A 15,456-nucleotide genomic window follows, 5' to 3' on the forward strand; every position below is an offset into this window, starting at 1 on the left:
AAAGGCTCTCCTGGCCCAGGCCAGACCCAGGTCTGGAAGGAGACTTAGCCAATTTCAGTGCAGCCTCATGGAAGCACGGGGGCCAGGACAGTCCTGCTGCCTGGCTTTCTGGGCTCCTTAGCTTCACAGTCCAGCTCCAGGAATAAACTGCAGGGCCGTGACCAGGAACCCTCCATCCTATCAGAAGTGCTTCAGAGCAGGCAGGATCACTGTGGCACTGTCATTGAATGTGGAGAAGCCCAACTGGAGGCCAGAGTCTGCAGCCACTCTTCTCTGATTTCCCTGGTTTTCTGACTCTCTGCGTGTGCCCAGAGGGTCCCCTTATCTATCTTCGTGCAGCTTGCCCTACAGTGGAAAGGTCACTATGTTACCCAGCCCATTCTGTTATCTCCTCTGCAAATCCTATGGTGGCTGCAACTACCTTACTTTGAATTCCTTCAGATTAGCAGCTTCTGTTCCTGAGCTGAATGAGTCACATCCAATGTGAAGGCAGCAGGTAATGTTTGTGTAAGGATAAGGAGGATAAGGAGGGAGTAGCCACAGGCTGAGCCCTCAGATTTTACTCAGAGACCCGGCTTTCTGGATAAATCACAGTTCTGACCACTTTGGCACTGTTTGATCAGTCTCACAGGGCACTGCACAAAGACAGAACATGCATAGGAAGTTCCAATAAAATGTTCCTAAGACACAAGCCCCATGGCACAGAGCTAAGTAGATTCCAAGAATCTTAGGATCCACCACCAGGTGCATCCAGGTGTCCCTGGAGCACAGATCTCAGGGTACTGTGCCGGTTATCACTACTATCCCCCACTGCCAAGCTGAAATATTTATTTGAAAAACTGAAAACACAGATGAAATGTCTTATACAAAGAAGGGTCTTAATACCATAATAAAAGTATTGTTGGAAGGAAACAAAAGCCAGTGGCTACCTGCCCTGGGAAGGTAGGCACTCAGTGAAAAATGAAATTTATTCATAGGAACTATTCTAATGGAGAATTGGGGGAAGAGGTTAAAAACAGAAGAAAAACCAACCCAACCCCATCCTTGCAAACCTAAATGTGAGTTTGTTGTAAGTTTGAGACATTTGTGTTATCACCTAGATTTAACCAAACCCCCTCGGCTTGTTGCTGTGAGTGGTAATCAGCTTAATTTAGGGCCTTCAAATCTGAGGTAGTTGAGGGTCACCTGAAAGACATGTCTGGGATCTACTCTTGGAATCGAGTTCAACAGCATCTAACCAATTCTATCTCATTGCTTTGGTGCCCAGGGCATGGCAGGCAGTGACACCATTGGGTGTTGCTGGTCCTATATTTGGTCTGGACCTGGGAGACAAGGACTGAGCAGTAAACAGCTTTGCTGTATTGATGGCTGGCAGGCTCTGTGGTGGTGGTTTCCTAGTTTACAGGCAGTGTTGACACTGGAGGACCCAAGATGGCGGAGAGAGGGCAAAGCTGCTCTGGCCAGAAGGTTTGGGGCAGAAGGCTTTCCTTGGCAGGAAGAATTTCAGGAGATCTGGAAAGGCTTAGAAAGTAGCAAGACACTTGGCAGCTATTAAAGACCAGGGTGAAACGGATCCGGGAGTCCCCTTCAGACTATATAGGTGACCAGAAGTGAGATCTTCCCAGGTCCCAGCCAAGAACCAGCTCTTCCTAAGATGCAAGAGGCCAAAGGAAACTAAACTGACCGAAATGACACGTCCCTGCGATTCCTATGTCACCTGGCCTAAACCTTGGTGTCTGATTTGGTAGTTGAAAGAGGTTCTTCCAGTGACTGGGTAAGGACTCACGTTCTTAGGGACACCACCGTAGGCAACAGAACCAGCAAATAATATAAATTAGAGTCTAATTAAAACTCTGTGCTCGGATATAAAATAATCCCACCAACGTAGGTCTCTTCCTCTATTTTTTCCTTATTGCATACACAAGTATCCTTACTCTAGAGGCATTAGAGTGCTGTATTACAAAATTAGATACCAGGCACAGCTGAACTAGAACCTCTTTTCAGCCCTAAGCCAGGATTTTGTTGCCATCCTGCCTGATTAGGCCCCGTCTACACCCACTCATCAGACTTCAGTCACTAAGGAGGCCCAGTGACTCATTTAAAAGCTTTAAGATGTGATTTCTATTTTCACTTAAGGAATTCCACCCCGACTCTAACACACTCATTTTTAGATGAGCCAAAAATAATCTGCGCTGTTATGGAATAATTATACTACATCTGACAGTGACACTTGTGTGACACACAGCCTGTGCTCTGTGTCTTCTTGACTGTTTATAACTCAAGCTGAGCCCAAGAAAGTTTTAAGAAAGACGGTGCCTTCTCAGAGGGAGTGTCATTCAGAGAACCCTAATGTGCTCCAGTATCCCCAATTTCCACCACCACGAGTCTGAGTGGTTTAGACTAGAAGTGAGGCTTCGGTACCACTTTTGGAAAAGGTGACCCACACTGACAATACACTCACTGGCTTAAGTGGCACAGATGGGCTAGGGATGCCACATGCCGCTCTGTGTGACTCTCAGAATGGAGAAACATTGAGCACAGAGAAACAGTGAACATAAGATGGGGCCAGTTCCTACAGTGGATCCCTCCCGAGCCCAGCATGGAGGTCCCATGTCCAGAAATGGTAATCTGAGTTTCGGGGAGACAGTGTTTGAAGTGTCCCACTTAGAAAACACATGGACCGGGGAGGGGAGAAGGAGATTGATTCACAGTGATTAAACAAGTCTCACAACCCGTCATGTAGCAAAACTCAGCCATGCTGCCATGGGCCCAGGTCCAAAGGTGTGCTTGCTTGCTACGACCTGTGAGCTGCTACAGATAAAGAAGGAAGACGCTGCTTTTCCAAGAACAGAAGGTCACTTGATGTTGGGGTCCATTTGGGAGTGGGAAAGTGCTGTCAGGCTCCCTGTCTCTAGGTGGCTGTGCCCTCTGTCCTTGTCCTGTCTGCAGGGCAGCAAAAGCCAAGAACACGTGGCTGGAAGGAGTCAGAGTCAGTGGCCCCCATTGCTTGTTTGCCCTGCCCCAAATGCTCAGAGGAACCTGCTTGCTTTTGGGATCGAAGCCTGGAACTGCCCAGAGATGGCACCCTGGCCTTGTTTGGGATCCCTGACGACTGACGTTGGAGGGCAGCAGTGCCAGGCTTGCCATAGTCATCTTTAGTCCTGATTGCTCCAAGTGTCTATGTCGGCTGTCGCTGCTTGAAGGTTAGTAATAAATACGAAGGGGCCCACACCAAGCACAGGGCTCTTTCCCAATGGGAACAAGAGGGCCTGCTCTGCCAGGTCTGTTAGGTAGCACGTGGAACGATCTTCCTCAGGTTCCAGAGGATGCCAGGGCAGGCGGAGGGAGGAACTGGAGGGGCCCCCCTTACACCCTCCTAGGGCCCTGCCTGGGTTGAAGGAGGTGGCCGGCTTGATATGGCAAGGGCAACTCACCCCAGGGAAGCAGCGTTGCTACTCTCGCCAGCTCCATTCAACTAAGTACTAGGGTGTGTGAGCCTGGTCACAGGAGCTCCAAGAGAGGTGTCCCTGGGAGCCCTGGGGCCGTGTGCACCCTCTGACTCAGGTGCCCTCCAGCTTGTGACGGTGGATAGAGGGGTTCCGCTGGCACCCAGTGTAAAGAAGGAAAGGCACTCGCTCTGCTTCGGCCTTCTGAGGAGAGCTGTCGCCCACCTCTGGTGAGTGACCTCTGCTGACTGGCACTGACTCAGCGGGGCACTCGGCGAGGAGGCTGAGTAGGAGCACCAGGCGAAGCCTGAGCAGTACCGTGGCTGTGCGGTGTGGATCCCAGGGGCTTGGAGCTCCAGGGAGAGTTGATTATATGAGTGACACTTCCAAAATCTAAAACCAAAAGGCTCAAACGACCATCATAAGAAGCAGTGGGAATCCATGGAACTGCTGAAAGGGGAAGAATTGCCTTGCTGTTCTCAGCTGGGATGCCTCCGCAGTCCTGGCTGCACTCCGGGGGCGTCCTGGCTTGGAGGTCACCAGTCCTCAATGCTCGAAAGTTTGTGCAAATGATGAAATGGAAAGGACTGCAGGTAAAGGAACAGAAAAAGCTCAAGATTCTTTCCAACCTCTCAACAGCAATAGGGCGAGAAACCCCTCTAAGAAGGTCACTGATGGCTGTGTGATAAAACAGTGGGTGGGACTGGCTGGTGTCCTCCCTGTTGAGGGGCCCTGTCCCCCTCCTCTTTGGACCCAGGCTTACTCATGGGCAGCACAGGGCGGCCTACAGGGATACCAGGAAGGCAGGGAGAGAATCCCAATCACGAGTTCAAACAGAGGGGGTATCACCGAGGAGGGTGTCTTCGCAGGGTCATGAAGCTTCCTTGGGCTGCTCAGTGGTCACCACTCGGACCTCAAGGATCTGTCCTGAGGCCGGACACACACACAGATGGGGAACGTGGACTTACACTGACTCACAGCACGTTAGCTCGCCTCTATTCTTTTTCAAGTACTGCTTCTTGCAGCGTAGGTGGAGATGCTTCTGTTCCTAAAGGACAAGGATAATTCATGTCACATGGCACTTCACGCATGCATGCATTCCTTGAACCAACAACACTGTCACCATGTTGGGCTGTAACATACATGACAACCATGACCATGCTGTAGCCATCTTCCTCCTTCCCAAGTTCAATGTCTATCCAGCTGACTGCCTTGGACACGTGAGAAATGGCACACACAGAGCACGGGTGACAGCAGTCTTGGAGCTGGGGGTTCCGCTCCACCCCACTCTGCCTCCTGAGCCTTTATATTTTGGCCATCACGGCCCATCACTGGCTTTGGACAGAAACTTGTAATTTGCTTGCCCCTCAATGCCAGACCCCCACTGACCACTATTCTGCAGTGGCCAGGGACTAAATTCCTGGGGTGCCAGTCAGGCTGGTGGCCCGCAAGGACATGGCAGTAAGTGGAGTGTGCCAGTCAGTGTTGAGGTTTTGAAGAGTGACAGCAAAAGTTTCTAATTCACTACAGTTTGCCCCAGCTTTAGGCTTACAGGTCATTTACAAATGAAAACAGGCGCTAAGAGGAGAGCAGGAGGAAGTGGCTGATGGGTCTCTCCTCTCTTGTTCTGTCACATTAGCGGGGAGATCCGGCCATGCAGCTGCCTCACCTCACTATGACACTGCTGGCCCTCAGGGGCAGCTCACCTTCTTCCCAGCCCTCGGCCACGCCAGCGAGCTCATAGTGCTTTTTCCGAAGCTCTCCTAGTTTCTGACGCTCCTTCTGCAGCTCATTTTCCAACTCCAGCACCCTGACCTGTAGGGAAAGGAAGCGAAGGTTTCCTTTGATCAGCTCTCAGATCCCTTATAACTTTGGCAACTGTGTTCCTCTGTTCCTGTTTTCTTCTTCCATCCTTCTGTTTCCAGAGCGTACCCTGTTCTCAGCTTCTGCTTTGCTCTCCGTCCTCCCCTCACCTGTGACCTTCATGGGAGGTGAGCCCATCCTCTGGGCTTCTGGCAGTCGTCATCTGGAACAGCTCTTGGTTTAGCCTATTGTATATATAGTGGGCTCCAACTGAGCTGGGACCCTTCTCCTTCAATACGAGCCCCCTGGAAGTCCAGAGAGGAAGAATTGTGCTTCTGGTATCTCTTAAGTTATTACTGCTATAGGAAGAGGCTTGGACAATCTTACTAAAGAAGGGGTGGTTCAATTTTATTTATTATTTCAAGAAATGTTTGCTGAATGCCCACCAGGCTTTGCTACAGGTGCTGGAGACATGTGACTCAGGTGAACACACAGACAGTTTACTGTGCAGAGAGGAGGAAACAAGTGAACAAGATAATTTCAGACTAAAGGAAGTAACGGCTACATGATAAAGACTAAGGATGTCCAGTCAAGGATGCTCCTGGGAAGTCACTTTTAAGCTGAAACTGACAGGGCCAGCAGAACACAGCTGCCTAGAGAACAGGCAGAAAAAAGAGCAAGAGCAAAGGCCCAGTGGCAGGAATGAGCCTGAGGTTCTGGACGAATGAAAGAGTCCCAGGTGAGGCATGGGAGAGGGGGACTGTGAGGTGATGTTGAGAAATAGCCATGGCTGGTAGGAGTTTGGGTATTATTCTAGTCCAGGGGAAGCCACTGGAAGGACTGAAGCAGAGAAGTGACATGGTGTCCTTTATATCTTTAAAATCCCATGTGGAGGATGAATGAACTGTAGCTGTTCAAGAGTGGAAGTAAACTAGTAGCCCTACAGGTGTAGTTTCTTTTGTTTCTCAACTAAACCATTACAGAAAATGTAAGACATCCACAGAATGATGGAGACAAGCAAGCACAGTGCCTTCCTCTCCTCCACCCACCATCCACTCACAGCTAGATATGTCCCTGTAGCACGGCTGTGCTCCCACTGCCCAGTCTGGGGTCAACTGAGGCAGTTGCACATGACAGTTACAGATCAGTTGCCTCACAGAAGTGGATGGCTTAAGGCTAAGTTTTGGAGATTCAGAATTGACAAGGCTTGCAGATGGACTGGATATAGAGGGTGAGGCAAACAGAGGAACCATAGATGACCCCTAGTTCACCCAGATGGGTGGCAGTGGCAACATTTACAAGATGGAGAAAATGAGGCAGGGACCTGTTTGGGATATGTTCCACTTAAGATACTTATTGGCCATCAAGAAGAGACAACAAACAGTTTGATATATAGGGAGCTCAAAGAGAAGATCTAGGATAGGGAAAAGAATTTGGTATTTGTCAGCATATAGATAGTATTTAGTCAAGAAGGACTGGATGAGATCACTAGGCAATAGTCCTGTTAGGATTTGTTAATTTTTGTTGTTGTACTGGGGATTGAACCCAGGGTCCTCGCTCGGGTATGCTAGGTAAACACTATGAAGCTACACCTCAACTTTTTTTTTGTTTTGGTACCAGGGATCAAACTTGGGACCTTGTGCTTGCAAGGCAGGCACCGGAACCACTGTGCTAAATCCCTGGACCTCAACCTTGTCTCACTAAGTGGCTCAGGCTGGCCTCAAACTTGCAATCCTCCTGCCTGAGTAGTTGGGATTACAGGCATGATCCACTGTGACTAGTTTCTTTCAGTTTTTAGATAGAAATCTGGCCATATGACTTCTGAAAGATGCTGAGTAAACTACCTGTAGAGCTTTAACAACCCCAACCTGGATTTTAATCCAAGATTGATGAAAAGATAACCGATTTTTTTTCAAGACTCCCACTGATTCCTGTGTTGCACGGTCTAGCTCTACTGACCCAGGGAGATAAATGGCATTGCCTTTGAATTACCATTGAGTTTTATTTTTATTTATTTTTATTATTATTTTTTGGTCAACTTATATTTTCAACTAAAGGTCATACACACTTTGTATCAGAAGTTTTGGAAAACATTATCTATACAAATGAGGTAGGAAATTAGGGCATGGTGAACTGGCTGGGCAATTGGGCATGACCTATCAATCACGGCCAGGACACATGCAGAACAGTGGTAGGATGGCCTGAATCTGACATCAGAATGGGGGTATAAAAGATGGCAGCCATTGGCCTTGTGGCCACTGTCTTTTTTCTCTTGCAGTAGTCCTTTATATGTGTAGGGTATACTTTATTTTCCCACACTTCTTTTTCTTTATACATTTCTTCCTTCCTCCCTACTTTTAGCTTTAATAAATGTAAAATCTCAATGTTCTTCAGTTGTTCTTTGAACAGGACAAGAGGCTGGAAGGGACCTCTGGGCACCCCAGGATCTGGTGACAGGAAGACTATTAAGTAACAGTTTGGGCTGCTTAGAAGATCCCTAAACATATCTGGAGGAACCAATCCAAGATCAGTTGGGAAGAGTTCCAGATTCTGATCTTTGCTCATCACCACCTCTCCCATTTCCACTGAGTCTTCCAACATCATTAACATTCAGTCTTGGGCTAGCAGGAGCATGTGTGTTCATTCCCTCCAAGTTTCTCTCTCTGGCTTCTCTCCCTGGGAATAACACTGGGGGCTGATGTCTATGCGAAGGAGATTTCTAAACTCAGAGACGGTGATGGGGTTCTCACCTGGGAATCCATCTCCTGGCGCTTGATCTGGGTCAGTGTCATGCTTGAGAAGTCCATATTGTCTGCAAGGATGGAAATAAGAAGGTCTTGTCAAATAATGTCCCTGGCTGATCTCCGCCAGGCAATGCCAAATGCTTTGCTGAATGTTTGGCCTGCCACGTGCCAACACGTACATAGAAGAAATTGAGTGGTCAAGAGGAAGGAAGGATGAAGGGGGTAACCTGTATTTGCCCTCTCCAAGGGGCAATTGGGTTGTAGATTTTTCATTTAGCTATTTCTCTGAAAGTCTCCTTAAGGGCCTGTCATTGTAGCACTATAAATGACATGCTTATATGGTATTCCACCTTAGAAGAAAATAAGTAAGTACACATGCAAAAAGATGAAAAATAAGAGCATTTAGAAATAGAACTATGGGAAATTGGGATCATGGGATAAAATATAATAGTGGCTAAACAGGGTGGAAGAGAAAAGCAGTACTTCTGGAAAGCTACCTGTCTCCTCAATCTGTGATTTGCCAGAAATAGTTGAGGCCACCACCCCTGCTGTAGCCTGGTTCACTCCCCGAGAGGCCTGCTGCAGCCGGGCAAGGTTGGGGCTGTCCTTATCAGCTTTTACCTGCCGGGATAAAGCAGATTTGGGGTCAAACACTTGCAGGAGCAAGGACTGCATCAAACAGTTGGTTTGATGGTTCTTGACAAATAAGTGAGACCCACTGATGTTACCAACCAATTTCTTAAAAACTTCTGCCTATGGAGTCCTCTCCCAGCATGCCTACAATCTGAACAATCCTTCCCAGCTTATGGGCTTGGTGGCCCCAAATTCTAGCTTTCTCACTTACTTGGATAAACTGTTCCAGTTGTAAAAGACAATTTGAGGCAACAAAAAATACGAACAAATAAAGAACACTCACTGGAGGAGGATTGTGAAAGCTTTAGGTTCTGGTTACAAGCTTTGCACAGGATTAGCTGGGGTATTGGTTCAAGTTTGGAGACTAACAAGGCGGGGCAAATATGTGTTCTATGGAATCCCAGAGCCATGCCAGGTGGCATCTTTTCCATGCCAACTGGATCCTATCTGAGTGTTCCTTGATGCTGAGATTACTACTTAGAGACCCTCAAAGGCCCCAACAGAAGCAAAGAGCCATAAGGCACACAGGTGGTAAGCTGGGGAGAGGGGGTCCTTGCCGGCAGATACTAGGTTGTTAGAAGAGGGTGGTATGAGACCCTGAGGGGCAGAATTTGGGACCCAACCTACCAAAATCATGGATATATCCTGTCCCTGGGGTCAGCTCCATTGTCCAAGGCCTCTAACCCCGTCAGGCTTCACAGCATCCTGGGGAGCTCAGCATGGTCTTACCTTGGATGCAGCCACAAGCTGGGCTGTGCTAGCAGCGATTTCATGGGAACACACCAGCAGCTCCTCAAATTTCCCTCTGCCTTGGACCACTAGGTCAGCAGCATCCCTGAGAATCAGGAAAGGAGAAGATGGACAGGGTCACGGGCAGCTGTACCCTCACTCCAGCCTACCCCATGGCTCTGGCTAGACAGGGAGGACAGCCTGCCTACCCTGCCCTTGTGGCATCCTGGGAGAACCCAGGTCCCTTTCAAACTTTTAGTCCCACTGATTTCCTTGTCAATAGTTCATCTCTAGGGGATGGTTTATTTTCCTCGCTTAGCATTCTCTGGCATGGATCAACAGCAGGGGGCTTGGCAGGAAGCCTTGGATCAGACACTTACACCATGATGGTGGCTCCCCAGCCCACAGCTTTGGAGGCTGAGATGAGTCCTTCTGTCCACCGAGAGTTCTTGGCATAAAATTCCTTAGGGGATGCGGTACCCTTTAGAAGTGAAAAATAATAACAGCTGTTTTCATAGAGTACCTATGACAAGGCAGATGTTCTATATAATTCTATAGTCTTCACTGCCGCTTTGATGGAAAGCATCATCATTCCCATTTTACATAGAAAACTATGATTTAACCCTGGGCATGGTGGTGCATACCTGTGTAGGAGGTCACTGCAAGTTCAAGGGCAGTCTAAACTACAGAGTGAGATCTTATTTAAAAAAACAAAAAAGTATTCTTCAGGGAGGCAAAAATATTCTTCCTGAGGTCATGTAGGGAATAAATAAGAGTATGTCCTGGGCTTCCCTGACTCCCAACACCTGTGTAGTGTCCAAGTGTTGTACACATATAGATTCAAGTAACGATGGACTGAAAACAACTGGGGATGGGGGTGTGTGTGCTGAGGGTGTAGTTCTGGGGCAAAGCACTTGCCCAGCATGCATGAGGCCCTGTATTCAATTCCTAGCACCACAAAAAGCCGGGGAGAGAATCATGTCTGTACTGAACATGGAGTTTCTCTAGTCATTATTCCCTAGTGTTTACACTGTATCAGGTATAAGTACAGCTGATTTAAAGTACACAAGAGGGTGTGCACAGGTTACATGCGAACATCACCATTTTATACAAGGACTTGAGTATGCTCGGATTTTGTATCTGCAGGGGGTCCTGGAACCACTCACTGAGGATGCTGAGAGGCGACTATATGAATAAAATGAGCAAGTGATGACCCAAGGGGGTCAGCTGTGCTCCATGATTTGCCAAAAGAAGTACACAGTGGGTAATTCTTAAAAATGACTTCTACTTGGATTTAAAAAATACACCTATGCTTGGGAAGTGTCTGACAATCTGCAGATAAACCTCCTGTGGTCCACCTGTCCACAGTAGGGACCAGAAACAAGCCCAGGCTGTAAAGAGAGGGTAGGCTGCTCTTTCTAGGATGCTGTCTGGGCTCCAACCCCTCATGCAGAACCTTGGTCTCCTGGGCTGCAGCTGTGCACTGGATTTGAGGGGAAAACAAGCAAAAGTGACACAGAGGCCAAGAAGCCTGACAATAGGCCCTCTGTGAATGATGAGGCCACTGTACTCCTGGCAAGAGATGCCTGTGGGAAGCCAATACAGCTGGCCCTCCTTCTTTATGGGCTACCTGTATCTGTGAGCAACCAGCCCTGGAGCAAAAATATGTATCTTTAAATTTTTATTTATTTATTTATTTTGAGACAGAGTCTTGCTATGTAGCTCAGGCTAGCCGCGAACTCACAGCAATCCCCCTGCCACAGCCTCCCGAGTACTGGGATTACAGGCTTGTGCAGCCATGTCTGCCCAAAAATGTTTTTAAAAAACCAAAAAAACTGCATCTGTACTGAAGAGGTACAGATTTTTTGTTACTATTTATTTATTTATTTATTACTGGTACCCGGGATCGAACTTGGGACTTTGCGCTTTCGAGGCAGGGGGCGGAACCACTGAGCTAAATCCCTTGCCCCAGAGCCAGCACCATCTATTTTTTTTTTGTACCAGAGATCGAACTCGGGACCTTGTACTTTCAAGGCAGGCGCTGGAACCACTGAGCTAAATCCCCGGCCCTTTTGGTTTTTTGCAACACTACAGCATAACAACTCTTTCGGTAGCATTTACATTGCATAGGTATTAGAAGTCATCTAGAGGGGATCTGAAGTTTATGGGAGGATCTGTGTAGGCTCTGTAAGAGGGACAGCAGCATTGGCAGGTTTCAGTGTCCACGGGGCTCCAACCCCCAGGGACGCTTAGGGACAGCACTGGGTTTGTCCTTGAGATCTGCCCAGTTTCGCAAAGTCCTCACTTCCTCCTCAGAGGACCCACACTGGTAATAGAAATGGGGCTTCCACAGCAGGTCTCCCTGGGCTGCGTGAGCTGAAGCCCGAAGCTGTGCTTGGCTGCCCTCAAAAGCTGGCAGGGGCCTGCTTCATCCCATGGTATCCAGTGTCCACCAGTGTGGCAGCTTTGCCCTGACGGACAGAGGAGAAACCATCGAGGGAGCCATAGCTGACAGCTGTGTGCCCCTCCTCTGCCCACACCCTGCTCACCCTGCCGCTCTCCACGATCTCCCTTTGGAGATCTTTTGAGGCCACAATCAGGACCTGGATGGCTTGCATTAGGCTGGTACAGGAACCGAGGATCCTGTTCAAAGAACAAACAAGGCTGAGACACAGAGACCAAGAACAAACAGGACAGTTCCCTCTCACTCTTTTTTTTTTGGTACCGGGGATCGAACTCGGGTTCTTGCACTTGAGCAGCAGGCAGCAAAACCACTGAGCTAAATCCCTGGCCCCCCTCTCACTCTTAAGCCCAACTTGAGATGGGACTGAGGGCTGGGAAGGCACCGAGATTGCTGGACGGTGAATGAGAAGACTGATGGGGACCTTCCTCATAAGGAATGGCTCCGCCATGACTCCCAGAGCTCCATTTCCTCATAATGCAGCACTGCTACTACTGCTGCTGCTACCCGCACTGACACTGCAATTCTCCAAGGCTGCTGAGTTTTACCCTAATCCCCTGACGGGGATGCAGGGCATAAGCCAACACCAGGAACATGCGTCAAGGCTCAGACTGACCTTTCGTTCACCTCCAACTTGACTCCTGTGTCTCCTGCTCTGGATTTGCTGAGCATTTCCTGTTGAGAAAAAACATGGTTTCTAAATGCAACACCAATGCTAGGAATCCAGCAATGCCCTTCTACGTTCCAGGTCCAACCTGCTGTGTGTGCTGAACAAACTCGACTCTAGACCCCCTACCTAGAGCTTCTGAGGGTCAGGGAGAGCTCAGGGCTCCTGTCTGTCAGAGTGGAAGGTCACTTTGCAATCGGCGAGGGTCCTGACTCTCAGGCACCCAGGCAGAAGTGCAGAGTGCTGAGAGCAATCACCCCATGCCAAGAAGGGCAACTGCTACCAGCTCCCGGAGGCAGGTGATCCTTCCACAGTGAGCGTGGTCTGAAGTTTCCACCAAGGAGCGACAGGTGACCTTTCCAATGGTGCCCACTCAGCTTTTTCTGAGAGTCATTACTACTGAGTAGGGCTGCCATTCAATGCCTTTGGGTAGGGTCATGATTACTGCCATCCTATAGAAACGGGATCAAAATCTTAGCCAAATGAATATAACTTATAGAAGTCATGCAACTAATAAGCAGTCAGTCTGGAACTTGAACCCTGGATGGTCCAACACCAAAGCCTCTGACCCTCAGGGAAGCTGGTCTGGAAGCTGCTCACCTTCCTTCAGCGAGGACCCCCTGGTTTCTGCTCCTCCTAGATGCAGTGGGTTTGGGTGGGGGTTGTTTTTACAGGGGCCACTTAGCCTTCATGCGTGACTAAGACGTGTCCACAGGGCAAGGCTGTTCAAGGGCAACTGCAACAGTGTCACTTGAGAAGGACCCTACAGGATCCTCCTACCTCGATCCGGGCTGTGGCAGCTTCAATGGCAGCTGAAGTGGTGGCCATCTCCTTGTCCACGAGGTCTCCCAGCTCCTCCTGCTTGATGTCCAGGCCTCTAGGCAGCAGCTCCTATGAACAGCACCACGAAGGCTGCAGTGACACTTGGCAGACCAGTCACCCTTACAAGATGGCTGAGGTGGGAGCCTTTCGTGAGGCTACCAGCCCTAAACCCACATGGTCACTCAGCTGCAGCTGCATGGGCCCTAACCCTGTATTTACACAACTTATTTGCTAGGTGGAAGTATTTTAACACCTCAAACACAAATGTATCTTCCAACCAGTATGACCCAGCAGTTCCTATTCCTGTTGGAGAGATGGAAAACCAAGGCTCAAAGAGGGAGAGTATTCTGACCACAGTTATGCTGGTAATACAAGGGCAAAGCAGAGATTTGAACTCAGGACTGGATGATGCAAAACCAATGTAGCTTGTGTTTGTTTGCAGTATTGGGGAGTAAACAAAGGCCTCTGCACTGAGCTACACCCCTGCTCTTTTTAAATTTTGTGAGAGGGTCTCACTAAATCACTAAGTCGCCCAAGCTGGGATTGAACTCACAATCCTCCTGCCTCAGCCTGAGTGCTGAGATTACAGCCCTGTGATACTGACTAGTCAAAGCCTGTGACTGTTGAGCACATACTATGTTATACCTCCTGGAGTAAAGAGTTTAAATAAGAACAGACTCTTCAACATTATGCAATGTATACATGGTATGGAAGCATTATTTGTTAGCCCACTATTTTGGGCAATTTTTATGTTTTTATGAGGTATTAGTCAAGAAGTAAAAATTTAAAAAAGAATAGACTCATTTTATACTGTCCAACTTCAGGAACAGCTGAAGAAACACTACCATTTGAAATGTATTACCTTTGTAATCCACTTTGTTTCTTGCCTGAATTCTAGCTCTCTTCCTCCTTACCCTCCACCCCAAAATAAAGACAGATTCAGGAGAGTGATTATCATATCTTTGTCTTCCTTTTTTTTTTTTGGTACCGGGGATTGAACTGAGGTCCTTGTGCTTGTGCGGCAGGCAGCGAAACCACTGAGCTAAATCCCTGGCCCTGTCTTCTTTTTTTTTTTAACCCTATATGGATGCATCCTTAAACAAGATATTGTTAAGTTTGAATAGTTAGGTCTTTGTATAAAAGTAACCACACTGTATATATTTTTCTATACTTAATTTTCCCCTTTATGTTCTATGCATCTGGTTCATTCTATAACCTCATAATTTTATTCCTAGGAACATACTCTAGGGACTCTCTTAACACATATGTACCAGGAGACATGTACAAGAATGATCACGGGGGTGCAGTCATAATGGCCTAAACTGGAAGGAACCCAAATGTTCATCAACAAGAGAACAAATGTATTAAGCTATCTCAACACAACAGAATATTACAGAGCAGTGAAATGGATTTGTCCTCATGGATAAATCTCACATACAGAATGCTGAGTGAGAAAGCAAGATGTAGGAGAATATATACATATGATTCCATTTATATAATCTATAACATGTAAAACTAACCATGTATTATTTAGGAGGGAAAAAGAGGACATTGCCTCCTGGAACTTGTAGTAGATATTCTGTCCTCTATGTCTTTAGCCATCATAGTCCAGTTTCTAAAACCAGTGACATACTCTGTACTTCCTTTGGATCTGTCATCTGGGTCACTAATCTCCCCTTCAGCTTTGTTTTAATTTCCTGTTGAACTCCACATTAAGTCATTATTTTTGTATATTTTTTATTTTTGAAAGTTCTACGGTTCTTTTTGTAATATTCTGAAGTATTCCTTCATCACACTCTTCACACTTTTTCTTCTAGTTCTTTAAGCACGTAATGACTGTGAATTCACATCCTTGGGACTTCACCTTTGAAAATTCTGTGAAGTCTTAGTCCAGGCACATTCCTCTAGTGATAAGCAGGATCTGTCCTGCCAGCCACTGGGCCTCTATCCACCCAGCTACTTTAAACTTCATGCTTGTTTGGGTTCCTCAGGCCATACAGGTACCAGGAAGTTTGGACAGGGAACCCATGGCAGCTTGTGGCTATGCATTATCCAGAACCTGAGTGTTCTTCTCTTAGATCCAAGGATGTGAAGTCTCAGACATGTAGGGCAGAGGTCTTAGAGGGCCTTGTGAATTAACTACATTAATTT

General features: G+C 47.6%; 1 protein-coding gene across 7 annotated transcripts in view; it reads right to left on the reverse strand.

Moving 5' to 3' along the window:
* Window positions 1–815: 815 nt before the first annotated feature.
* Hip1 (huntingtin interacting protein 1) overlaps window positions 816–15,456 on the reverse strand; it is a 146,381-nt gene continuing 131,740 nt past the window's right edge. For all 7 annotated transcript variants that reach the window (XM_087196271.1, XM_087196269.1, XM_087196273.1 and 4 more), the window contains exons 23-32: window positions 13,264–13,374; window positions 12,433–12,491; window positions 11,905–11,998; window positions 9,736–9,836; window positions 9,356–9,461; window positions 8,491–8,614; window positions 8,000–8,061; window positions 5,153–5,261; window positions 4,415–4,494; window positions 816–4,033 (exon numbers count right to left, since the gene is read on the reverse strand). In XM_087196271.1, the coding sequence (XP_087052397.1) occupies window positions 4,442–4,494; window positions 5,153–5,261; window positions 8,000–8,061; window positions 8,491–8,614; window positions 9,356–9,461; window positions 9,736–9,836; window positions 11,905–11,998; window positions 12,433–12,491; window positions 13,264–13,374 (819 nt within the window). In that variant the 3' untranslated portion in view covers window positions 816–4,033; window positions 4,415–4,441. The remainder of the gene's footprint in view (window positions 4,034–4,414; window positions 4,495–5,152; window positions 5,262–7,999; window positions 8,062–8,490; window positions 8,615–9,355; window positions 9,462–9,735; window positions 9,837–11,904; window positions 11,999–12,432; window positions 12,492–13,263; window positions 13,375–15,456) is intronic.

Source organism: Heterocephalus glaber, unplaced genomic scaffold (genome assembly GCF_053883595.1).
Source record: "Heterocephalus glaber isolate CG9 unplaced genomic scaffold, H.glaber_assembly_v1.0 deba00001610, whole genome shotgun sequence".
NCBI lineage: Eukaryota > Metazoa > Chordata > Mammalia > Rodentia > Bathyergidae > Heterocephalus > Heterocephalus glaber.